The following is a 25,506-nucleotide window of genomic DNA, read 5'->3' as shown; positions in this document are numbered from 1 at the left end:
TTATAAATGAAGAAGCAATTAGAGAATTTTGTCAAGAAAGCTAATAATTGTTACATTCGAAGATATGTGAAATGAAAAATGTTCATTAACTATGAATAAATTACTTTATATGTTAATTATTTAAGTTGTAAATCGGTTAGGTAATTAGTTAGTGAGTAAATCAGTTAACGAATATAAATATTAAAAAGTGCTTAAGAACACGAAATAGTTAAATATTTAATTAGCTATTTAATCAAGGGTAATAAATGAATTGATCAAAATGCTAGTTAAATGATTAATAAATTAATAAATTAACCAGCTAATTCATGAGATAATTAGTATATAACAAAAATATATACCACATTAATTGAGAACAGTTTATAATTATTTAACGTTATTAGCACTTGGAGATCAAGAGTGGAGGATAGGAATCGAAATGCAAATTCAAATTTGAATTGTGAATTTTAATTTTAATTAATATTCAGATTGAAAATCCAAATTTAAGTTGAAATCCTAATAAAAGTTTATATGTTTAGTAAACATTAAATTTCAATTTAAGTTTTTGTTCTTAATTAAATTTTTTTTTTGAATTATATTTAAGTTTCTTAATTTAAGTTCAATTTGGTTTAGATATTAGAGTTAGTGTACGATTGGCATCTCAATTTGACAATTTGTTTATGAGTTCATGTTATTTGAGTCAAAATATTAAGGGGGTTAGCACTATGCTTAGTATGTCTTAAGTGTGGAGCTTGTAATTTGAGTTTAGTGTATATTTTAACTAGTGTAATGGTATTGCTTATTTTGATAGCAATTTATGCATTGATAAATGTATGTGAGAGGGTAGCAAATCTGCCGTTTTGTTCTTCCTATGTCTATGCCATAAATTTGAGTTGTTTTGTACTGTATGCTTGTCCTAAGCTGTTTTGTAATGTTTGCTTGTCCTGCCATATTCTTCTATGTGTAACTAGTAACATAAATCTATGATGTTTTAAAGTGCGTGTTGTGTTCTGCGGCTTCTGCCTGTGCCATAAATTTGTGCTGTTTTGTAATCTTTGTTTTCCTGTCATGTTCTTCTATGTACAACTAGTTTCCGATCTGTTGAATGCCGTGGACACTTGGATAAATGTATAATGTAAGAGTTGATAGCTATTATTATTGAGGTAAGGATAGTTATCAGTAGTGCCATATAACTTGCTTCATTCACTCAAAGATATTGTCATTCAGGGAAATGCCATAAAAATAAGCTAGAACTTAAGTAAAAGCTAGAAAAGAAAGTGAGGTGGAAACTAATTCGTTTCTTTTTGCCTCTGATTACTAAATATCAACCTAGGAAATATAAATAAGGTTTAGATTGTGCCATTATCAGCTTTTACAATTAAATGCCAAATAATTTAAAAATAAAAATATTTATGCTGAAACATGTAAAATGGCTGAAAGTGGTTGCCTATAGAGAAGCAGGCCGACCATCATTTGCCTAGCCATTTTTTTAGAACTTTGGAAATAAAAGTTGGATTCAAATCCCAAGACTAATTTTTAGAGATATTTTAACAACCACGTCTCTTTGTTATTTGTAGCTTTAGATAAACCAGGTTGATTCAAATCCAAGTACAAATATTAGAGATTCTATAGAGGGAAGATGAGAGATATTGAGTCCTTTTATTCTGATTATAAGGTGTAGCGCTTGTTGAGCGGTACTATTTGGAGAAATGCTAAATGCTTTCTTGCTAAGCTTTTGTACTTCATTTTCTCCCTTCTCTCATCTTATAGTCTAGTAAAATTCACACCTAAACCTACTCATTACAAATTTAATCATGTCTCTTTGGACTGATAATTCAACCCATGACGTTCCAACAACAAATGCTTAATGCAGGACCCTCAAAACAACAAATTTTTGAATCCTTGAAAGTTGGCCACCTCATAGTCGGTAAGTTAAATACCGCACTTGCCACTCTGTTGGACATTTGCTTAAAGTTTTTTTTGATCAATGCCTTCTAGGTCTTCTTTAAAAAACATTTTTTTGTCTTAGTTTTTTCCAAAATATTTTAGCTTGTCTCGCACACGATCTGGTAGGTGTCTTCCCCATTTGTTGCATTTATCAAAAGCTTTCCATGCCATAGTTTGGAATTGTAGACTCTACCACTGCAGCGTTCCCAGAAGACTCTTCGTTTGATACACACTCAGTTGGGCTTAAGGTGTTCTTTTCCCGCACACTATTGTGGATTGACTTTCAATCTCCCCCTCAATTCCATCTTGGTCAACTCCCTCCCGAAATTCGAGTTAAATGATCTACTCCACACGATGGCAGCCTAAAAGCCTACCTGGTTTCGGCCGGGATAGGGGCAAGGCACAATTTACAAATCCATCATAAAAGGTGGGTTATGTAAACACACTTAAGTACAACCTTAGAAAGAGCTAGCCCTTCACAATGCACTTACGTGCACTACAAAGAGACTTTAAATCAGTCCTCGACTCAAAAGGTCATTCCTTTAAGACACAACTTTCATCATGCCTAAAGGCAAGCCAACGGAAAACCAAGTTCACTGTTCATCCTCCTGGTGAAAAGAGAGAACATATTCCTTTCCCATTCATGTGTTTTCTGCTTGTTTTGGTTTGCTATTTCCTTCGCCTTTTTCATCTTCAGTAGGGTGAGGTAAAAGCAGTAGGCAGGGCAGGTCACATTCCTGGGAGTTTAATTCCAAGTTTCCTCAATCCATTTTTTGACCGGCACGCATCGGCACGGCTCGGCACGCACCGTGCCATACCGTGCCCGAAAGTTTCCGGCACGACCCCGTGCCACGACACTTAAATCCTTGGTCCTCAATAAGGAGGTTGGAAATGAAAAGATTCATTTTGCAGCAACAACAGAGAATATGAAGACTCTACTACTTGGTTTGACTAACAAGTCCTTAAGACTAAATCACAACTCAATTGTGCCAATTACATGGATAGGGATTATTTATTGATTTTTCAGTTTGCTCTACAAGGATTGCTTTGTATTAGAAGAGATGCAAAAGGTGTAATAGACAAAGGGGAACTGCAGTCTCTTGTTAATAGAGGGCTGCAACTTATGTATGACATTCTGCAGAAGTCAATGGAACTACCTTTCCAGCTTCCTAGATACTACTTTAGGACAAGGTATTATTTTTAAAAACTCTTACGCCAAAGTTCTAAATTGCATTATAGGTAGCTTCATAAATCCAATAGTTTTGAAGATCTTGTTGGTTGCTAAGCAAGGATTTAAATGTCCATCGGCACAGGTTGTATCCACCGTGTCGTATTGTGCCAGCAAGATATCGGCACAATACAGTCCTCGTGCCGATGGCACAGCTCAAAACCCTCTATTCTTTAAATTAGTAAGTAATTTTTTCAATACAATTCAAAATATTTGAAAAAAATACATAATAAACAGTTGGAGTATTTTGTTGCTAAAGAAAATAAATAGTTCATGCCATTATGTGTCGGCACACTTGTATTTGTTTTGATCGGCATGCATCGGCACGGTCCGGCACGCACCGTGCCAACAAGTTTCCAGCACGACCCCATGCCAGGGCACTTAAATCCTTGTTGCTTAGCATTATTTATTTCATATTGATAGATTCAGAGCCAAATGCTGCTTCTCTTTATCGTTCACATTTACTGCATTAACAGTTTCCATTTGATTTTAGTGACTTGGGTTATTGATACCACAGCTTACAAAAATCTTGATAACTTTGGGAGTTTTAAAGGTTCATTTGGCCATTCACAAATATGTGGAACTCCGAGGTTCTTCAGAGTAATTAAAATTATCTATCTCTCCATAATTCTTACTTGGCTGTGCAAAAAATAATATATGTTTGTCTCTTTGTTTGTCCTTTTTTGACAATTATCAAAATGCAGCCTAGATTCTGTATATTAATTGGTTCACACTCGAATGCTGTTGCAGGCATTGCATTGGTGCCGAGCTATTCATATTCGGTGCAGATTCTGGAAACAAAGACAAAATAATAACACCACCTGGTTTCCAGTTATCGCTAAATCTCTGCATTCAGTTAAAGAACATGTTAGCAAGAACTTCAGCTCAGCTCGCTAAGCTGTACTGCATTCTTGCTGCAAGGGTATCTTCTCGCTTACCCTTAGGAAAAGGGGAAGCTGAAAATACGTGGGAGTTTCGTCCTCGCAAGATTAACGAAATGGTACAATTAAATGCCATACTGTTGCAGTACCTTAAAGAAGATGCTGGAAAAGCCAATGAGATAAACATTGTGAATGGAGATGAGGATTTGGTGACAGCTTGTGTGTGTTTTGAACCAAATGAGAGAGGGCCGGGATTCTCAATTTACTTGCTGAATGTTTCTGCGTTTCCTGAAGGTTCATATCAGATCAACTGGCATAGCTGTTGTATTGACACAAATGGCTCGCACTGGAGCTTGCTTCCCCTTAATGCTGGGGTGTCTTTTTCTGTTAAAAGGCTTTGATTATGGATGTCTGCAAAGTGGTTTAAATTTGTGGATCTAAAATGTATGCCCCTTACGCTTTTGATTAGTCACAGGACTAGAAGCTTTGAAAAGGTATTGGCCTTATGTGGTCCTGTGGAAAGCGATATAGCAGATTTAATTATTATCAGAACATAGACTTGGCGTAATCTCCTCTTGACAATTGCCTGATCACGTTTTCAGTATAGAACAAGTGGCATAGAGCAACAGGCTTGGCCTTGGAATGGAGCTGGAATCAATGTTGGCTTGTGTGGAAGCCTTGTGATGGTTTTGCTGAACATGAGCTTCGTCTTTGTAACTTGTAAACTGCTTAACTAGTTTGGATAAGAGAGCCTTCTTAGAAATGAAGCACAAGTAGTTTTCGAAGATTTTATAAACTTTGTATTCCTTGATCCTATTCCTTTTTTGATCTCGCTTTTTGAAAAGCTTCTAATGAAGAAGCAGGAGCTAGGTATTTGGCAAGCAAAAGTTGGGTCTTTTCAAGAAGCTGACCTTTTAGATCCCTTTTCCTGAGAAGAGGAGCATAATGAGAAGTTTGCTACGGTTGCTTTGTGACCTCATGATCCTTCCGTCTCGTCATTCTTGGCAAACATGATAGAGTTCCTAATTTAGAGAATGATTCTAAAAAAGCTGCGGAAATATCTCCAGGAGCGTATTCTCAACTGTTTGAAAGAGTTCAAGGCTAAACAACATATCACAATGCAGATAGTTGGACTGCTCTTTGTGAGTAGTTAATTTTGAAGCTGCAGCGAATAACTGCTTCTCTGCCGCATTTAGGTTCGAGATTTTGAGAATACTTTGTAAATCTTAGTTGTCTCGGTCTGTGTAGCACCTAACCTAAGTAGGTTTCCAAATCAATCTCTGCAATAATACTATGCAATTTTAAGCCTGTATAGTCTAACAAACTTTTATCTCTGTCTATGTGGCAGTATGGTTTTGTGTCCGATACGACGTTGATGAATCAGATCTGGTAGCCAAGAAATCCAGAGGATGTTGATAGCAGAGGTCATTAAAATTGTTTTTGAGACGAGATATCAGGCTTTGACGTACACAAAAGGAATGTGGAAATGTGATGGGGCTTATTGCCTATTGCTGGTTACCGGTTGCCATTTCCAACAGGGAATAAAGAGGTCTCTCATTGAATCATTTGGTCTGTTCAATAATATTTATTAGTACTACACATTTTTTGTTCGAGAAATGCTAAGGCTACAGCCAAAGAGAGGTTGTAATCCTAACTCATCTGAAGGCCAATTTCTCTCTGCTAGTCTTATCACTCCTTTTTTCTTTAAGGGGTTAGTAAACCCTAGGCGCCCTTGGATGAATTGTAAGAATACAACCCTTTTTGGTTATAGACTTGGCATTTCTCCTTTTGTTCTGCTTTATCTTTTGCTTCTCTTCTTTTGTAATCCTGGTAGTTTTTCCTTTCTTCATTTCCTTCATATCAAGGAAGATGTGGTAAGAATCTTTCCTCCAGAGTTTGCTTGTCTGTGTTGATCTAAGCAGGAAGCGAGTTTTCTTAGGGTTTAGACAAGCCGATATTTTGAGTTTCAAAATATAAGTATCAGTGCAGGATTTGTAATTGTACTTGGATTTGTGATGGTTGTTATGAAAATGGCTTTGCAGATGGTCTTTGCAAGTTATTCTGACCATGCGGTACATTTTATGGAACTTCCCGGAGAGATACCAAACAGGTGGTATTTTGATTTATGTTTTTTTTTTCTTTTTTGTTAAATGCAAATTGTTAAAGAAGCCATCAATTATCTCCTTCTCTTTTGCAGTTAACATTAGTATCATCAGGTTACTTTATAGACTCCTCCACTCTCTGTTTGACATAACTTGGGTGGTTATAGGATTGCTGGGTGGGCCCACAATAGCCTTTGGCTGGAAAAGTGGGGTTAATTTGTAGCTGGAGACTGATAAAGTGTTTACAATATTCACGTGATTCATATGCTTGAAAAGTATTGGTTTTTAAGTCCTCTGGTTTACAGAACACGTGGAATTCAGATTTGAGCTAAACATATTTCCATGATGTGATAATAGTATAGGTTGAATAGCATCAGAAAGTTTCTACAAGTTAAATTGCCTCTATTGAGGTGATAAAGTACTTGGGTAGCTGGCATTTCTTCTTTTCTTTTTTCTTTCTCTTGTGTAACTCGACATCACTTATTTTACTTCTGTTTTTGCGTGATATTTTTGTGGTTCTAGATGACGTAGTCTTGCCTGGGTGACTTATGAGTCAACCATACGGTATTGGTTGGAAATAATCGAAATTAGATTCCAGAAGCAATCCCTAGATGCACATATAGTTTGGCTGACAAAATAGCATTACTATTGCTGCATTGTACCAATCGGGCTACAGTTGTCAGCGATTGAGCTGCAGTTGGCTGCTGGCTATGGTGGGGTTGGGATGAGTATTCAACAGCAAAAATGAGGTAGGTGGGAGAAGCAGAAGAGAATGAGGAGAGGAGAAGAAAGGGAAGGAGAATCAGAATAAGCAGTGGAGGTGATGAGGAAGAAAAAGAGGGCAAAGGGATACTCACGGCAGGGAAGACAGTAAGAATCAAATAAATCCTTAATAAATAAATCCACTTTTGTCATAATGACCCAAAGGACACCAAATTGAGATCCAATTATGGCTCAAACTCCAATATTAACTTATAAATTTTAATCATTTCAGTCCTAAACCAAAAAGAACTCCAACTGGTCCCCCTAATGGTCTAATCTGAAATTAGAGACCTAAGAACTAAATGGAACACTTTATTGACCCAAATAATGACCCAGTGTGACTCAATTTATATAAAACGTAGACAATCAGAATTTGAGATTCGTGTCCATTTCCGGTAGGCTTTGTTGTCAATCAACAAGCAACAATTCAGTGTGCTGGTGGTTCAGTAGGCTGACAGGGAGTAGTTCAGTGTGCTGGTGGTTCAGTCGGCCTGTAAAGAAAGAGAGTCCATTAGATGAAATGGGCTGATGAAGGTGTTCAGCATCATGAAATCCGATTTCCTGTTTCACAATTTCAAGTATTATTTAGGCTTGTTATCTGATTAACTAATGTATTTTTACATCGTTATGCTATTATAGTATTGCTCTTCTAATTTTATTTTTTACTATCCTTACAGCATTAATGGTTGTATTTGAATATTGTAATCATTATTTGGAATTGAATTGGTCTCTCTTTCATGATATGCAGTGAATTTAAATTCTTTATTAAACAAAGAAGAGCGAAACATTTTGATTGGCTTTCCAGAGCTGGAATTTACCATGGGGACTTGAACTTTGGTGCCCAGCATAGGTAAATCATCTTTTTAGAATCTTTTGTTTCTCATGTATATGAAGGAAAAATAACTTGTGTATTGATTACCACCTGGTACGTCAGCATTGCGAATGATCTATCCATTTTCTTTTTTGCAATGATGTCTTCATTTGAATCCTTTGATTTTGTCAGTTATTTTTTGATGTTCAATGTTTTTATTTGTCTCTATGATATTTCAATATGTTTGAGCGGCTCAGCGACTGGTGATGAAAATTTTGTGGAAACCAAGGGCCTATTATACTACTCAAAGTTTAGCTAGCTGGATGAAGCTGTTAATCCCAGATCCTTTGTAGTATCTGAATAGTGAATACCATTTTCTGCTAATTGGTGTCAAGGTTAAGGTATATGTTTATTTCCCTTGAAGTTGTATTTGTATTTTAAATTAAGCTCTGCTATTTTTGTCATTTGACGGTTCATTGCTTTTTGCATTTGTGCGGCCTTAATTTAAAGCTGGGAACAACCATCACTTGATGCCAAAGTTTAAGTACTATGGTCATATCTTCTTGAGCATATAAGTGGTTAGTTGATCTATGTAGTAAATTTTTTAAAAAAAGGCTTTCTAGTAGTAAACTAATTATAAGGCACTTTCAAGTGAGAACTTTATCAGTCTTGAATGAATAGATGAAAGCACATAATATCTATCTTTCTGTGGTTTTCAGTGTGATACTCATTCTCCGAGAGCTCTTATTCCTCTATGATGTGCCATAAATTTCTTGTTTGATGGAAAATGAGCATATTAACCTTTGCAATTTATTGGTTTGGGGAAAGGAAATTATGTAGACCACTAATTTTAGTTTGAGAGCAAGAAGTGGGGATTGGATTACTTTTTCAAGGCAATTTGGCTTGATCCATTCCTGTTTAACCTATATAGGATGTGCTGCAGGAGCCATTTCAACCAACTTGATATGGTCTCTGCACTTCTAGTTGCGATACCTAAGTGCACTTCAAAATAGCATATCAGTTACATCTTCCCCAGTAACGAATTTTTGTTCTTGTAAGGTCTGACAATTGAAGTAAGGGGCTTATCCTCAGAGGCACAAGAGCTAGGAGAGGCTAGCTTATCAGTGGTTTAGAGGTGCTACTTTAAATGAATGGCTCTTAACCCAGATAGTTGCTTCTTTTTTCAATCTCCTTTCATCTGTATTCATCGCATTATTTTGAAGGAATGAATTGGTCTGTTCCCACTGGTAAAATGCTTTCAAATTGTTTAACCCTTTATTGCAGGTTGCAAACAGAATCAGCCAAGGTCGTCAAGGAACTTACATTTGACCATACATTAGAGTCGTCCAAAGGAATCATTTAATTGTCTAGTGATGCCACTGCTGGATTGTTTCTATGCTTATTGTTCAATATAAAAATATTTAAATACCGTTCTCTATAAGCTTAAGATTTTAAAGTACAACGGTTGTTTCACATGGTATCATAGCAGGAGGTTCTAAGTTTTAGTAATGTCAGTCTCGTAGTTTTATTAATTTCTTTCCATTTAATTCAAGTCCACGTTACGGGTCTACGAAAAATTTTGAGCCCAAACGTGAGGGGAAGTGTTAAATATAAAAATATTTAAACACTATTCTCTATAAACTTAAGCTTTTAGAGTATATAAATTCTATCTTCCAGGTTTGGTTCCATTTGCATGCTGTTTTTTCGTAATTTAATCTTTCTTCATTTATCTGCTTAAGGATGTCGTTTTATTGAGGTCATCCATCCATTAGGTGTCTGTCCATGATGAGGGCCGATGCATGTGGCAAGTGTTCTTGGATACGAAGGAATATGCATCTGTTCTATCCCACTCGCAAGAGGGACCAAGTATATTTGGTGCAGGTAACATGCAGTACCTTTATTATATGTTTTATCTATTGAGGAGAAGTATATAAATCAGTTTTCAATGCAGGCTGATGTTGCCTTTTCTTCAAAAGATAAAATATTACGGAGCAACATCATTCTATGCGAACGTGTGCCTTAACTAATTATATATTGCCTCTTCTATCTATTGATGCCTTTTTTAAAACGGCCATTGACATCACACTTTTGGACGGTGCTTCTTTTCGCTTTAAAATGAAGTACTACTTAGTCCTGTAACTGATCTTTACCTTAGTACTGTACTTTTCCGTACTGTGTCAGAATGATTCGTGGCACCTCAGCTCCGTTAAACATCACAAAATGTTGATAAATGATTATGTTCATGGCAAAGAATAAAAAGTGTATTATAGTGTTACATACATATGTGTATGTGATTTACCAAGTTAAAAGTCTCCAAGTTTTCTTTCTGTGCTTGGGATCTAGAAATATGTGTTGCATGTAGAATAACACATGTAGAGAGGTTTTTTTTTCTTTTCTTTTCTTTTCTTTTATTTTTTTTTTAAATTGGGTTTAGCTAGCAGTAGAACTGGGTATGACTGCTTGGTGTCCTTGTCTCTGTCAGCATCCTACATTTTAGACAAATTTACTGTCCTCTTCAGACTTCAATAGAGGATGTTGCATGTGTTGCAACATTTACTTAATGTGACAAAATTTTTTAGTTTGGGTTCTTATTCCGTTTTTGTCTTTAGTTTCTCTCCACACTAAATAAGTTGGTACGTTTAAGTCTGCTACTTAACAGCTTCAATAACTTCAAATTGTTAATAAAAAGAAAGAAGAGAGGAAAGAAAAGAAAAACAGGCTTTAGCATTGCTTTTCTGTTATTTCTTTCTTTTCGTTGCTGGGTGAGCAGTTCACTTCCACTTCATGTTGCAAGGTTATCATTGTAAATATCCATTAGTTAGATGAGATTTAGAAATTAAAAGTCGATGCTTTGAAATGATATTTATTAATGTAGTAGGCAGCTTTTATCTTTTGAATGTTTACTGTTTTGTTTGCTTGTGAGAAATTTTAGCGTGTATTTAAGCAGAAGAAAAATGTTTACAAGGCAGATAAGCGGGGTTTTTAGTGCAATAGTCTCCCTTTAAAATTTTATTTTAAAAATAAACCTGTTAAATTTTTATTTATAAATATAGTCTTATAAAAGTTGTGAATGATTTACCGCTTTTAAAAGCGGTGAATCATTCACCGCTTTCTTTTTTTTCTTACTTTTTTTTATAATTCTACGATGGTAAAAGCGGTGAATCATTCACCGCTTTTATTATTTTTTTACTCCTAAACAGAAATTATGAATGCGGTGAATTATTCACTGCATTTAAAGGTCTATTTTTATAATTATAAAAATAGATAGGATTAGTTATAAAAAAAATTCCAGATAAGCCTATGTTATGATGGAACTACGTTGATTAAAGTACCTTGTCATTCATGTGATGCAGTCGTGTCCCTGACTCTGTCTAATACAAGTGTGAACCTGCAATAAAAAGGGTTAACCATCTTTCCTTTTTCAATATTTCACAGGCACAATGTAGCACCTGCGGTTGATTGGTCATTAGTATATCAATTTAAAATTTAAAATTTAAAATTTAAAATTTTGAATTTAAAATTATAAATTTAAATTTTAAGAGCACAAATTATAAATTTTTAAAATTTATAATTTAAAATTTTAATTTTTAATTTTTAATTTTAAAATTTAAAAATTAAATAGGGGTGGGGCTATTCCCACCCCTATTGCAGGGAGGGGTGGGATAGCAGGGGTGGGATTCCTATCTCACCCCTTAACGGGTTATTCCGTTATAAGGTGTGGGATAAGGGAATAAGGGATTATCCCATCCCTTAAACTTCAACCAAACGGGGTGAAAGAGTACTAAAGTGAGTATTCGATAAACTTATGTAGGGTTACTGTATCTGAAGTTGTTTATATGTAATTTAACGAAATATTAACAAAAAAAGCTGACGAAAATATAAAAATAAAATAATAGTACACTAATTGGATACATTTTAAATCATAAGGTATGAAACTACGGGGATGGTATTTGAAACTGCGGGGATGGTATTTGAAGTTTACTAAAATTTAAATTTAAATTTTATAAAAAGAAATGATTTCATGCACGAGATGTGAACTTGGATATTTTCGAGACAAGATTAATGGGTTCGACCATGTTAATAAAAAAGCATGGTAATAAATATAATTTATATCATATAAAAAGCATGTTGATAAAAATTATAAAATTTAAATTTCAAAGATAGAAATTTATTAATACGGTATATAATATACAAGTTCACATCTCGGGCATGAAATTATTTCTTCTTTTAGCCCACTCTTATAAATACATCCGGACTGATGTCCTAATTTTTAACAAATAATATTTCTTATGAAAATTTATGTTGGGCATAAACTTATTTGAATAACCTCATGGCAATTCCGAATGAAAGGATAATATCTAGAAATAAAAATATTGGATCCAGAGTTCTACGAGCGTGTTGGGTTTGCCTATACCCAAAAATCGAAATGGAAATTGATGGTTTTGCACCCATTGTGAGGTCCTCAACAGCGAGTAGCTTGGTTTTTTGATTTTTTTTTTATTTTTTATAAGAGGCTGGATTGTCTCAATCTGTAGCCTACTTCATCTCCTAAATGAATGAAACAATAGAATACTATATTTCTCTCTCAAAATAAAAAAATTTGATGGTTTTGTTTGTGAGAATTTGATTTTGATTTCTAGGTGGGGTGAGAATCTCCCTTCATTTTTTTTTCTTTCATTAATCTTGTCTCGTAAATAGAATTGGAAGTTAAATTTGGAAGAAATGAATGTTTATTTCAAAAATATCTCAACTATATTTTATATTTTTTAAAAAATATAATTTTAAAGTTTTAATTGAATTTTTCATTTTAGGTTTTAATTTGAACTTAAATTAAAATTAAAATTCAACTATGTAGTTTTAATTTGATCTATGAATTTAAATTTAAGTATTATTTAAATTTTAAATTAAATTTAATGGATTCAAATTAGAATTTAAATTATATTTTTAAGTTTGAATTCGAATCAAACAGGAAATTAGTTTATATTTCAAATTGTCCACTCAATTTCAAATTCTAATTTACAAATTTATATTTAAAATTTTGACTTCTTATTTTAAAATTTTGATATAAAATTTTAATATTAATTTTCAGTTTGGATTTAAATTATAAAATTAATTTTATCTTTTGAATTGCAAACTTAATTTTAAATTTATAATTAAAAATTTTTCTAATCCCAACCAAATAATGAAAAGGGCCGATTGCTTATAAACGTTTCGACTTTTTGATTTATCCATTCTACAAGGCTAATATATATATATATATATATATATATATATATATATAGAGAGAGAGAGAGAGAGAGAGAGAGAGAGAGAGAGAGTGAGGTTACTACGCTTCTGGAAGCACGGAGCCTTCCGTGCCTCTAGGTCGTTTTTCATGTTGTGACTTTCGAATCGTCAATCAGCTCCGTTAAACTTGATCTAGATTATGTGAAGTACCTAAAAAATAAATTATGCGATTTTTCGATATTATTTGCCTACTGAACGAAGGAGCTCAAAACCAACGGCTGAAAATAAAAATCTTACAAAACATGATAATATGACATTAAAATTTTAAATCAAAAATATTGCCCTTGTTTTACATAGTATAAAGAATTTTCTATCAAAATTTCAAGTGATTTGGATATTTTTATACCGTTAAACTTGCAAACGGTTCACTATGGTCATTAAAATTATTGATTTTGAGCTCCTTCGATCACTAGGCAAATGATATCGAAAAATTATAAAATTTATTTTCTAGGTACTTCAAATACTCTAGATCAAGTTTAACGGAGCCGATCGACGATTCGAAAGTCGCAATATGGAAAACGACCTGGAAGCACAGAAGGCTTTGTGCTTCCAGAAACATAGTAGCCTCACATACTGTATATATATACATATATATAGAGTTGAGCTAGAATACTATCAATAGCAAACGGGCTCCGTTGCCACCTATTTGTTTTCGATGATAGAGCCTTCAAATTGACGATCGGCATCGTTGAACATGATCTATACCACTTGAAGTGTTTAGAAATCAAATTTCAAATTTTTTCGACATCATTTGCCTAATGATCAAAGGGCTTCAATATTTGTAATTTTAATGGTCGATATGAGGCGTTTTCTCGTTTAACGGTATAAAGATATCCAAATCAGTTGAATTTTTATTAGAAAATTTTTTAAACTATTTAAAATAAGATCTATACACTTGATCTTGACTACAAGACTTCTATCATCATTTTTTAAAATATATTCATTTTCAACCGTTCATTTTTGTGTCCACTCGATGGATAAGAGAACAATATTGAAAATGTATGAAATTTGATTTCTAAACACTTCAAGTAGTATAGATCATATTTAACGGTGCCGATCATCGATTTGGAGGCTCCATCATCGAAAACAAATGGGTGGCAATGGAGCCCGTTTGCTACCGATAGTATTTTAGCTCAACTCTCTCTCTCTCTCTCTCTCTCTATATATATATATTGAGAGATAGGTAGCACGCTTCATTTATTTCATTTAGAAATAAGCTTAGCTGGAAATGTGAATCAACTAGGATTCGAACTTGGGACCTCGGGTGCCAATCACAAAGTCCTTTGCTACTTGCTTTAGGGACAGTCGGTTTCTATAAGACTAATATTTTTTGAGAGAAAGGTAGCAAGTTATCTGTTTTATTCATTGAAAATATAAACTAGATTGCAAGGGTGGGGCAGCGGGGCCCCGGACGGCACGTTAGAGAAAAAAAAGAAAAAAAAGAAAAAAAAAAGCTCTAACTAGGGAAAAAAAAAGCACTAACAAAAAAAAAAAAACTAATATTGAAAATATATTTTTACGTTGCAATCTATTTCAAGTATAGCTCAATAATTAAATTTTATTAATAAACCGTTAGCAATAGCTATTATTTTTATAAAATTATTATTTTATCTTTTTAAATATATTCTTTTATTTTTACCAACTTTTTTTATTTGCCCTTATGGTAGAGCACAAAAATTATTTTAATTTTTGATCTTTTCAAATATATCCTTCTATCATTACTAATTTTTTTATTTGCCCTTAAGTTAATGGTAAAAAAGATATTTTATTATTATTTTTTTAACCCTCGTAGATATTTAACTCACGTTTAACCCAAGTTACTTAATGGATGGTAACTATAGGGGTATTTTAGAATAACGGATGAGGAACATAGGAGGAATATATCGAAAAGAAAAAAAAAAAAATTATTTTCGAAGTTTTGAGGGGTTTATAAATAATTATTTTTAATAAAAATAGCAATCAACTGTTCATCCTGATCGTTATTCTAAACCATACATATCAGAGAATTTTATTATTACGATTTTTATTTCTTGTTTTGAAACAGAGGCGTCCTACTACTCTAGATGGTTTCCTTTCTTTTATTTTGAGCTCCACGACCGAATCTTCATTTTGAATACTCTATACTCTACTAGCGGAGCCTGTCTTTGTAGAAAGTAATATTTCCTTTTTGTTGATAAATTAGCGTACGAGGTCTTTCGATCGAAAACAAAATGACTGGAGCTTCTCTTCTGTAAGTCTTTCACTTTTTTCATTCCTCGCTTGCCTTTCTCCGTTCTAAAATATGGCCAGCGTCGGTAACCAGTAATCAGTATTGGCTTGGCTTTATTTTAGTGGTCAAGTAATCTTAGGTTCGCCCGGCAATTTAAGTTCCTTGCCTAAAACAGCAGATATTTTTGTCTTGGTTATAATTATCCGTGCCTCCTCGATCGAGCCCATCCCGTGTTAGTGAGATTGTTCTTTCTGGAAGTTAAACAACTGCTCTTCTTCTTCTTCTTCTTCGTCCTTCTAGATGGCGCTAAGCTCGGTATTATGTTCTTCCTCTGGCTTTCTTGGAGGTTGATTTTTTTTTTTTTTTGGGCTTTGCTGCTTACGCTTTGTAAGAATTTGGAGTTTTCATTTTTTTTGGAAGAAGTGTTTGCTTCAAGTTACTTGTGTTATACCTGTACGAAAATGGTTCATGAAAGCTTGGTTGGCACGACCTTCTTTTCATCTGTTGCCTTTTCAATTCAACTTATTGAGAGCTTTGAGATTTAGATAGAGATTTAGATCTTATATATTTAACTTATGGTAGGGGTGACTTGCAAATATACAATTACGTGGAAGTTAGCAAGGGATAAGTCTTTGTTAGGTTAACTCTCACATGATTTGATGGGTCTTTAATTCGTATTGCCTAATGGTTTCTAATGATTTCTGCCAAGAAATTTATGGTTGGTGAGTAAATAATTTGTGGAAGGTGTGTGAGAGATGACTTAAGAGCCTTCAATCTATAAACCTTAGCAGAAATGAATGTTGGACAAGGATCCACACAATAAGCTGAAGCTATTTGGCGTATTGATCAAGCTTTACATATTAGCTTAGCCTTTATGTCATGCATCCTATTGATCAGTGCCTTTAGCCGTATGCTCCTCTATTCTTGATTTCCTATATTTAGTTACTCTGCTGACATTAGGCAATGCAGCTGGATATTTGAAGGATACGGGTATACTCCATCACAGAATGTTGCAAACAAACAACACCAGATTAAGAGTATGCTTATGGCTTGCTGTCTGTGTGGCAGAATTGTTTGCCATACCGTTTATACCGGCATACACTGACGAACAAGATGGTAAGTTTTAGTAACATATAAATCCTACTACTTAATCTTCAAAAATGCCTTTTGAACACCATCTTTGGCGTGCCCTTACCGGAACTTTAAACGAGTCAAGTATAGGACATAGCAAACCATAGACACCTACTAAAATTTCTCTGGACGTTACAAATCTGCATATCTTTTTATACGGACATCATCAAATATGGAATGAAAATGTTCAGCCCGAGTTTAAAAGTAACAAAAGTTCAATTAAGTAAGAAAAGCTTTGAACTTGCAGGGAGGTTGCTGCATACCTGTAGATGGCATAACCAAAATTGGATCATATATGTGCCTTACCAAAATTAAGAAAACTATTTGCGCCTACAAGCTGATCTAGTACCTTGACTTTGTTTAAGGTAGATGTTGTTTTTGAAAGATCCTTTGCAGCGAGTAGTAGGGAATGGTAGAATTCGGTAGACTTCGAAATTTGAGAAGAACTCACGAGGATAAGCTCTTGTTAATATCTTCTGATACATTAAGTAGTCAACTAAGTTATTTCACTTTTATGTTCTATATCTAATCTGCTCATCAAGGGTTGCCCATGCTGCCCCATGCCACCTGTGATGTACCATGCGGAGACTGTGCCGACGTGTGGCCCGGGATCATGGCGAACCGTTTGAGAAAACATGTCTTTTTTGCATTTTTTGAATTCTTTTTGAATTTTTTGGAGATAAAAAAGGTTATATGATGTTTTTTTGAACTTACAACATGTAGATAGAGGCTTTTTGAACTTTTCGGAGCAAGCAGAGGGTCCCATTGAATAATTAAACCAATTTATAGTGCAAAGTCACAAATTTGATGACTGCTTCCAAAACTAGTGATGGTAGTGTCTTCCTATAAGCTTTTCTTCAAGTATGACTGTAGTTTCGTCTTTGTAAGTGTATTATTATATCATGTAAACATTATAGTCTTGATTTATTAAGATGTTTACGATTCTATTCACGCTGAATTTTGTAAAATATTAACACTTAGACTATTTTTAAAGGCACTAGAGACATTAAACACTCCAAGGAATTAATTTTCCATGAAAAACTAATAATAACAATCTGTGCGAGTGTGCTAGTTGCATGCCACTAGCACGGAGATCCGTGTAGACATTGGCACAGGGCATGTCAGCACACCGGCACACCCCGTGCCGCTTAATATGGCAATTCTTGCTGCTTGTATAACCTTTGCTTGTCCTCTCCTGTTAAAAGCATAAAAAGTAAGATATCTATTTTGTGTCTGTGTAATAGCAGAATGCAAGATAGCTAGCTACCTGTTACATCTTCTAACACTCAGCTCATGTGTAGTTTATGCTATTAATAACTTGTACGCTGCATTGGATTCGCCTCCTCTTCCTGGGTGGACTACATATGGAGGAGACCCCTGTATTGAAGCCTGGCAAGGTGTCCAATGTACTGACTCACATGTAACAGCAATGTACTGTTTCGTACTCGCTCTTAAATTCTTCATATTTTGCTTGATCATGTCCGCTGAGTAAATGTCAGCTTTAACAGAGTACTTAATGGGGCGAATTTGGGTGGACGATTGAGTGAGACTTTAGTGAACTTCACCTCCATGATAACAATGTATGTTTGGCATCAGATAGCGCTTTTTGTGCTTGTTTTGCTAAACTATTATTAGTTGCAAAACATGTTAACTCCAGAAATTTAATCTTGTTTTCCCTACAATTTCCTTTTTTTCTTGTACAAATTCATTTAAAACGCTGATCTTGTTATGAACATGTCAAACTTACTTGTTTACCTTTTCTTTATGGTGTCTATTGCAATAGAGATTTGAGCAATAACCATATCGGTGGAACTGTACCAGAAAATTTACCTCGTACGATGAGGAAGTTGTACGGATCTCCTTCATCCATGTTCATCCTTTGTCTTCACACAATTCTGTTTAGCATATATAGATTATAATATGTACTTTTCAGTGCTCCGACTTTTTTGTCTTCCTTTGTGCATCCAACAGTTATCTTTCAGCCAATCAGTTGACAGGAAGTATCCCAAGTTCTTTGTCAGAGCTAACACTTATATCTGACATGTAAGACAATGCAAATCACTGATGCGGTCCTCGGAGATGAGGAGCTAGTGACTACAGAGTCTAAGAGTGCTTTCCTTTCTATCCTCTTTGTTTGTTTCCTCAGGTCACTAAGTGGCAATCTTTTAACAGGAGAATTGCCGGATGCTTTTCAAATGCTGAGTGGACTAGTAAATTTGTAGTCTTCTCTCCTTTCCTTGCAACTTGTTTCTCTTAGTCCTATTTTCAAGTCCAAAAATTTATTTTCATGCTCTTCTAATCAGGGATATTTCTTCCAACAATTTGCATGGGCAGCTGCCTTCTTCGATGGAGAAATTGTCCTCTCTTACTACCTTGTGAGATTTCTATCTTGTTTAGTAATCATTCATGCAGTATTTTTCTTTTTCTTTTCTTTTTTGTGTGGAAAAGAAGGGTAAAAACTTCTGTTTGTTGTGTAGGCATCTGCAAGATAACCAGCTATCTGGGACTCTAGATGTATTGGAGAATCTACCATTAAATGATTTGTATTTTCTAATCTCTTTTATATCCTTGAAATTTCTTTATTTCATGTGACTAATAGGTTGTTTGTCAATTTCAAATCAGTTAAGCTTGATTTTCATCCTGCTTCCCTTTGTTATCCTACTTTTCGTTGTTGAACACTTTCACATTTCTTCTGTTCTTTCTTTTCCCTTTTTTTGAAGAATTACCTTAGTATTCTGCTTGATAGTTAATTCTGTTTTGCTATTTAAGACACTATTTTCATTTACACTTAGAAAAGAATGAAAGAAAAATTGTAATAACGATTTGGTTGTATTTGGAAGAGAAAGAATGTAAATATTATGTAAATGTGATGAATGCTTGTAATAGTGTAGCTGTTTTATATTTTTGATGTCTTTCTTATACAATCTATGTATGAATTATGTTCCTGATTGGAACGTCTTAAATTGTACTGATTGTGACGCCTTGGGCGGACAAAAAAACTTTGTCCGTTCGGCAGGTCTAGCACACTTGCCCGTGCGGGGCTTCTTCCACCTATTTGGGGAAGGGACGGCAGGGCGTGACAGGCTAAGGTCTTATAAGGAAACAGGATATCTACAGTTTATATGGTGGGCTGCATAGGAACATTTGTCTTGCAAACTTATGCAGATGCAAGTCTCATGCTCCAACTGTCCTAGGCACTGCCGAAAATGACTTTAAATGTTCAAGATTTCGTTACCTTCACTCTAACAGTGCTCTTTGACGTGATGTTGGCAGGAATAAATGACTTTAAATGTTCAAGATTTCGTTACCTTCACTCTAACAGTGCTCTTTGATGTGATGTTGGCAGGAATATAGAGAATAATTTATTCTCAGGCCCTATCCCAATGAAGATGCTAAATATCCCAAATTTTCAGTAAGCTCCTCATCATACTAGAACTCCATCACATACGAGTGCAGTTTTTCCCCCTCTGTTTGTGGTTTCTCAAAATCATATGGAATGGATTATAATCTGCCTATCTAAATATTAGCAGTTCACTTGTTGTGCATTACTAGCAAAATAGCTCTACAGCCTAAAGTGCTGCAGTTACTAGTGACTTGCTAGACCTGATGGTATCAGATTGTTAAGAAACTACTTTTTATTGTGCAGAAAGGATGGTAACCTATTCAATGCTTCTGTTTCTCCCTCACCCATGGCACCGCAAGGATCATCACAATTTTCAGATGTTCCAGCTCCTCAATATATGCCTGCAAGTCCTACTAACATTCCTTCTGTACAAGATGATGGTCTTACATATAAAACTAAAAATGTTTTACTGATGAAACTCATCGGGTCTGTTATTGGCGCCATGAGCTCACTTACTGTTGCAATGCTAATAGCTATATTTTGCACATTAAAATGGAAAGAGAGGAAATTACAATATACTGGATTTTCTAAAAGACCGGCCCTACACGAAGGTGAAAGGCCAAAGGAGCCCCTAAATACTGGCCTGATCAAACAAAATAAGGAAGCTGAGAAAGGTAAAACTTTCACTTTTTTTGGATGATATATGCTTTATTATTGTTGTTCACGGAATTAGTTATGAACTGTTGATTGCAGTTCCAGAAGAAAGTGCTCAAAACCAAAGGGAGCATAAGATTAATATGGCAGGGTCAAAGTCGCTTCTTGTGCCACCACTGGTTGAGAAAAACATTAGAGGTCCTATTGTTTTAAATGGAACATCTCAAAGGATTCCTGCAAAACAAAATCCTCCAACAACGAGATCCTTTTCTATTGCAGTACTACAACAATGCACCAACAATTTCAGTGAAGAAAATTTGATTAGTTCGGGCAGCTTAGGTCAGATTTATATAGCAGAGTTCCCTGAGAAAAAGGTAAGGGCCATTAGTTTAGTCTGAAATGAGAATTTTTTTCATTTTTCTTTTTTTTTATTAGCTCTATATACTTTCATGTTTCATCATCTGATTGATCTGGTGTGCTACCTTAAAAAAATGAAAAAGATGTGACGTGATACATAATTTATTCCCATACCATGATTCCCTATTGAACTAAATGAATAAAGGGGATTTTGTCCAGAGTGCATGTCTCTTCCCAAAAAGTCTCCATGAATGAATCAAGAAGATCTTAAAACTATTAAAGCCTTCTATGAGCATATGATTTATTTAGCTAAATCCCTGGCCATGAAAAATCAGTTCAGAGGTTGCTCCATAAACCTTCTTGAAGGTCCAACCTCACATTAAAAATGGATGAATTTCTGATGTATACAAAATACCTAGCAGTGATCATGAAATACAATGCAAATTTTTGGATGATATAGATTCCCATCAAACTCTTATGTGTAGAATGAGCAGTGCTTAATGGTCTGAAAATTATAACTTTTCTATGCATCTAGATGGTTTTAATAGACATCTCTGATATAGATTACATCTGTCATTCAGTTATTTGCAGTGCTGAAGCTTGATGATTTCAATTCAATGATACCGGCTGTTGATTTTTTGAAGCTGGTAGAAAGCATCTGTGAACTTCAACATCCCAATGTTGTTGAGCTTGTGGGCTATTGTACTGAGTTTGGACAGCGATTACTTGTTTATCGTTATTTCAGTAGAAGTACTCTATATGGCCTACTCCACTTTGACAATGATCCCTCAAAGAAGCTATCATGGAATGCTCGATTGAGGGTAGTCCTTGGAGCAGCAAAAGGCTTAGAGTAAGTTGAGTGCTAATGATAATAGTTTAACAGTATACCCATTTTACTTTGCTTGAGTATGGTATCACGATGATGTAGTTTTACAATTTTTTTAAAGGTATCTCCATGAAGGTTGCCAGAAACAGGTCGTGTATCGATATTTTGAGCCTGGCAATGTTCTTATTAATGATGAATTAGCAGTACGCCTCTCTGGCTGTGGTCTGGCTTTAGTGATGTCACCAGAATCTAGGACTCAGGTAATTAAAGTGCAGACTCCTGCTGGAGCAGCATTTTACCTTATGCATTACACCTTTTGATGTCATATGGTGTGATATGTTGCTTAGAAATTGCTACACTGTTTAGCACAAAAAATTAAGTCTTGGTATGCATCTGCATAAAATATACTTTCAAGTAAAACCCTGTCCAGTAGGTGTTATTTGACTTATATATGATGTTAAAACCAACAAAAAAGTTTTGCTTTCAAGTAGTAATTGTTAAAATATAATGTATTAACCATTCTTTAGTAGCTTAAGATTTTATAGTGATCTATTTGTTTCACATAGTATCAGAGCACTTTCTCTAAGTCGGAATCTTTTTTATGTCCTTGTCTCATGTAATTTCTAAGGAGAAGCTGAGTTTTATTCTATGAAGGCTTATTTTTCTAACTTCAAATCCGTGTCTTGGGCCTATTGAAAGTCCTGAGCCCAAATACCAGTGTTAACTTACACATCAAAATTATGTTCTCTAGTAGCTTAAGCTTGTAAAGTAATCCGTTGTTTCACAATAATTTCTCTAAATCTTATTTGTCAAATGCTGATTAAGACTGATGGTACAACTCCTTTGATTGGTAATAATATATGATGATAAATAGTTGTCAGGTAGCAGTCATGCCTTTTCAAGTTATGAGGCCCCCGAACTCAGTCAGTCTGGGTCATGGAGTGAGAAGAGTGACATTTACAGCTTTGGAGTAGTCATGTTAGAACTCCTTACTGGGCGTAAACCATATGACAGGTTAAACGATTGTTTCTCTGTTTTAACCATTTACCACTATGAGTTTAAACAGATTATCGCAGGGTCATCGTTCTGCTGAAATGCTTTTTTGCAGCTCACGACCTAGAGAGGAGCAAAATCTTGTGCGTTGGGCTAACTCTCAGCTTCATGACATGGATGCACTGGCATATATGATGGATCCTTCAATTCAGGGAGAGTTTCCTGTAAGATCATTATCGCGGTTTGCAGATATTATCTGTCGTTGCATACAGGTAACGTTTCTATATTCCTTATCATGAAGTAAACTATGTAGGTTGAATATTTGCATATTATGCTTCCAGGAAGTCATATATTACATCGTTATTATATTATATAACTTGAGTCCGGCTGGGATACTATCGATAGCACCAAGAATTTGGTGCTATTGAGTTTTCCACCGTTAGATTTAACCCTTTGATTATTTTTACCCGTTAGATTATACTATTCAACCAACCACTTACTCATCCCTAGGGGGCCCACATCATTCTAACCACTCATTTCTCAATCCAAGGGCTAAAAAATCAATAGCACCAATAGCTTGGTGCTATTGACAGTATTCCAGCCTAGTTCATATAACTTTTGAAAATACATACATACATACATATATATATATATATATATATATATATATATATATAGAGTCCGGCTGCTATGCTATCGACAGCACCAAGTAGTTGGTGCTATCAAGTTTTCTGCCGTTAGATTAACCCCTTTGATTATTTTAACCCGTTAGATCATACTATTCAACCAACCACCCACTCAACCCTAGGGGGCCCACATCATCCTAAGCGCACATCTCTTAATCCAAGGGCGGAAAATTTAATAGCACCAATGACTTGGTGCTATTAATAGTATTCCAGCCTAGTTCTATAGAGTCCGGCTGCTATATATATAGAACTAGGCTAATATACTATTAATAGCACCAAGTCATTGGTGCTATCAAGTTTTTGGCCATTGGATTAAGAGATGTGCCGGTAGGATGATGTGGGCCTCCCTAGGATTGAGTGGACTGGTTGTTGAATAGTATGATCTAACGGGTGAAAATGATCAAAAGGATAGATCTAACGGACGAAAACTTGTAGCACAAGTGCTTCGTGCTATTAATAGTATAGTAGCCGACATATATATAGAGTTGAGCTAAATACTATCGATAGCAAACGAGCTCCGTTGCCACCCATTTGTTTCGATGATGGAGCTTCCAAATCGACGTCGGCACCGTTGAACATGATCTATACCACTTGAAATGTTTAGAAATCAAATTTCATACATTTCCAATATTGTTCTCTTATCCATCGAGTGGACACAAAATATGAACGGCTGAAAATGAATATTCTTTCAAAAATGATGATAGGAGTCTTGTAATCAAAATCAAGAGTATAGATCTTGTTTAAATAGTTTAAAGAATTTTTTAACAAAAAATTCAATTGATTTGAATATCTTATGCCGTTAAACGAAAAAACGTCTCGTATCGACCTTAAAAATTACAAATTTTGAAACACTTTGATCATTAGGCAAATGATGTCGAAAAAATTTAAAATTTGATTTCTAAAACTTCATAGTATAGATCATATTCAATGGTGCCGATCGTCGATTTGGAGGCCCCATAATTGAAAACAAATGGGGCAACGAATTCCGTTTGCTATCGTAATATTCTATAGCTACACTCTATATATATATATTATATATATATATATATATATATATATATATATATATAGAGCTAGGCTCCTATACTATCTATAGTACCGGGGCTCCGGTACTATAGTCCCATTTTCGATCTTCGGGTGTTTAAATTAACAATCCATACCGTTAAAACTGATCTAGAGTATTTAAAGTTTTTAGAAATAAAATTTTATATTTTTTCGACATAGTTTACTTTATGATCAAATAATTTTAAAATTGTCAATTTTCAATGGCTATTATGACGAGTTAGAAGTTTAACGGTGTAGAAGAATCTAAATTTCTTCAAAATTTGATAGAAAATATTTTAAACTATATAGATTAAGGTTAACATTCTTGATCTTGAATTTAAAAGTTCTATGCTCAAATTTTAAAGAGTATTCAATTTCCACCGTCTATTTTGACATAATTTATTTACTAAGTAAACGATATTGAAAAAAACTAAAATTTTATTCCTAAGAACTTCATATACCCTAGATCATATTTAACGGTGTGGATCGTTGATTTGAACGCCCTAAGATCGAAAACAACACTATAGTACCGGAGCTTCGGTACTATAGATAGTATAGTAGCCTAATTCTCTCTCTCTCTCTCTCTCTCTCTCTCTCTCTCTCTCTCTATATATATATATATATATATATATATCTTTCTTTCTTTTTTCTGTGGAAGCTTTTAGTCAACATAGACAAATTCAAGAATCAAAGACCGCGGATTGATATCGCCAAGTCTTGTCTCAAAGTCTTACACGTGCTTTTTTTTTTTCTTTTTTTTTGCTGCTGCTGCTGCTGCTGTTGCAGCATGCACCAGAGTTTAGGCCACCAATGTCTCAGGTCGTGCAAGATCTTGCTCTAGTGGTAGATGATGCAATGAAAACTACCGATGAAAACCCTTATGCGGTTAGACAAGAGACAACAGGAAGACCTACACTCAACTACTGGTGAAACAAATCGTAGAAAGCTGGATAAGCGGTAGTTGCTTGGTGGTATATCGGCTGTCGCCTGGCGGATTTCTTACAAATCCGATGCTTGGTTTGTTTCATTTGTCGTTTGGACCCAGAGACACTAAAGCATCTTCACAGTTATGAATAAGATAATATCTATGTGTTCAGCTGCTAGCCATGTATAAATTGTCGAACATTGGTGGATAATGCTTTACTCAGTTATGTAGCGCCTAATGAACTATCTAAAGCTGAAAATGCATTTTCACTTTTAGAGATCCCCTCTTTCTTGGGGATTCTTAGTGAACATTGCTCTTTTAGATAGGTAATCACATCAATAATCT

At 34.8% G+C, this 25,506-nt stretch overlaps 2 protein-coding genes across 10 annotated transcripts; both read left to right on the top strand.

The window, feature by feature from the left end:
- On the top strand, positions 2,903–4,468 carry LOC109720240. The gene is made up of 2 exons (XM_020247209.1): positions 2,903–3,114; positions 3,902–4,468. Exons 1-2 carry the CDS (start codon positions 2,921–2,923, stop codon positions 4,431–4,433), a joined length of 726 nt encoding a protein of 241 aa, XP_020102798.1. The 5' UTR covers positions 2,903–2,920; the 3' UTR covers positions 4,434–4,468.
- LOC109720237 (protein STRUBBELIG-RECEPTOR FAMILY 3-like) lies at positions 7,992–25,436 on the top strand. Of its 9 annotated transcripts, none has more exons than XM_020247200.1 (18): positions 7,992–8,108; positions 9,480–9,588; positions 16,172–16,318; positions 17,635–17,764; positions 17,842–17,913; positions 18,117–18,182; positions 18,305–18,376; positions 18,480–18,551; positions 18,637–18,708; positions 18,811–18,876; positions 19,680–19,745; positions 19,980–20,350; positions 20,430–20,704; positions 21,269–21,537; positions 21,635–21,773; positions 22,388–22,527; positions 22,622–22,778; positions 25,023–25,436. In XM_020247200.1, the coding sequence occupies exons 2-18, from the start codon at positions 9,507–9,509 to the stop codon at positions 25,164–25,166; spliced, it is 2,340 nt and encodes a 779-aa protein (XP_020102789.1). In that variant the 5' UTR covers positions 7,992–8,108; positions 9,480–9,506; the 3' UTR covers positions 25,167–25,436. The 9 variants fall into 9 exon arrangements, with proteins under 9 accessions (XP_020102789.1, XP_020102793.1, XP_020102786.1 ...); XM_020247197.1 differs by lacking the exons at positions 7,992–8,108; positions 9,480–9,588 and adding exons at positions 15,013–15,223; positions 15,378–15,517; XM_020247196.1 differs by lacking the exons at positions 7,992–8,108; positions 9,480–9,588 and adding exons at positions 15,013–15,223; positions 15,378–15,517 and having other exon boundaries at positions 16,163–16,318.

The sequence above is a fragment of the Ananas comosus genome, linkage group 14 (genome assembly GCF_001540865.1).
Source record: "Ananas comosus cultivar F153 linkage group 14, ASM154086v1, whole genome shotgun sequence".
NCBI classification, from domain to species: Eukaryota; Viridiplantae; Streptophyta; class Magnoliopsida; order Poales; family Bromeliaceae; genus Ananas; species Ananas comosus.
This window is presented reverse-complemented; position numbering and strand designations above follow the sequence as displayed.

Excerpts from the sequence above, each read along its gene's own strand:
- LOC109720240 (XM_020247209.1), top strand. The coding sequence starts at position 2,921 with ATGGATAGGGATTATTTATTGATTTTTCAGTTTGCTCTACAAGGATTG. Across the intron at positions 3,115-3,901 it reads AGATACTACTTTAGGACAAG|GCATTGCATTGGTGCCGAGC; the intron begins GTATTATTTTTA and ends ATGCTGTTGCAG.
- LOC109720237 (XM_020247196.1), top strand. The coding sequence starts at position 15,204 with ATGACTGGAGCTTCTCTTCT. Across the intron at positions 17,914-18,116 it reads TTCACCTCCATGATAACAAT|AGATTTGAGCAATAACCATA; the intron begins GTATGTTTGGCA and ends CTATTGCAATAG. Across the intron at positions 18,183-18,304 it reads CCTCGTACGATGAGGAAGTT|TTATCTTTCAGCCAATCAGT; the intron begins GTACGGATCTCC and ends TGCATCCAACAG.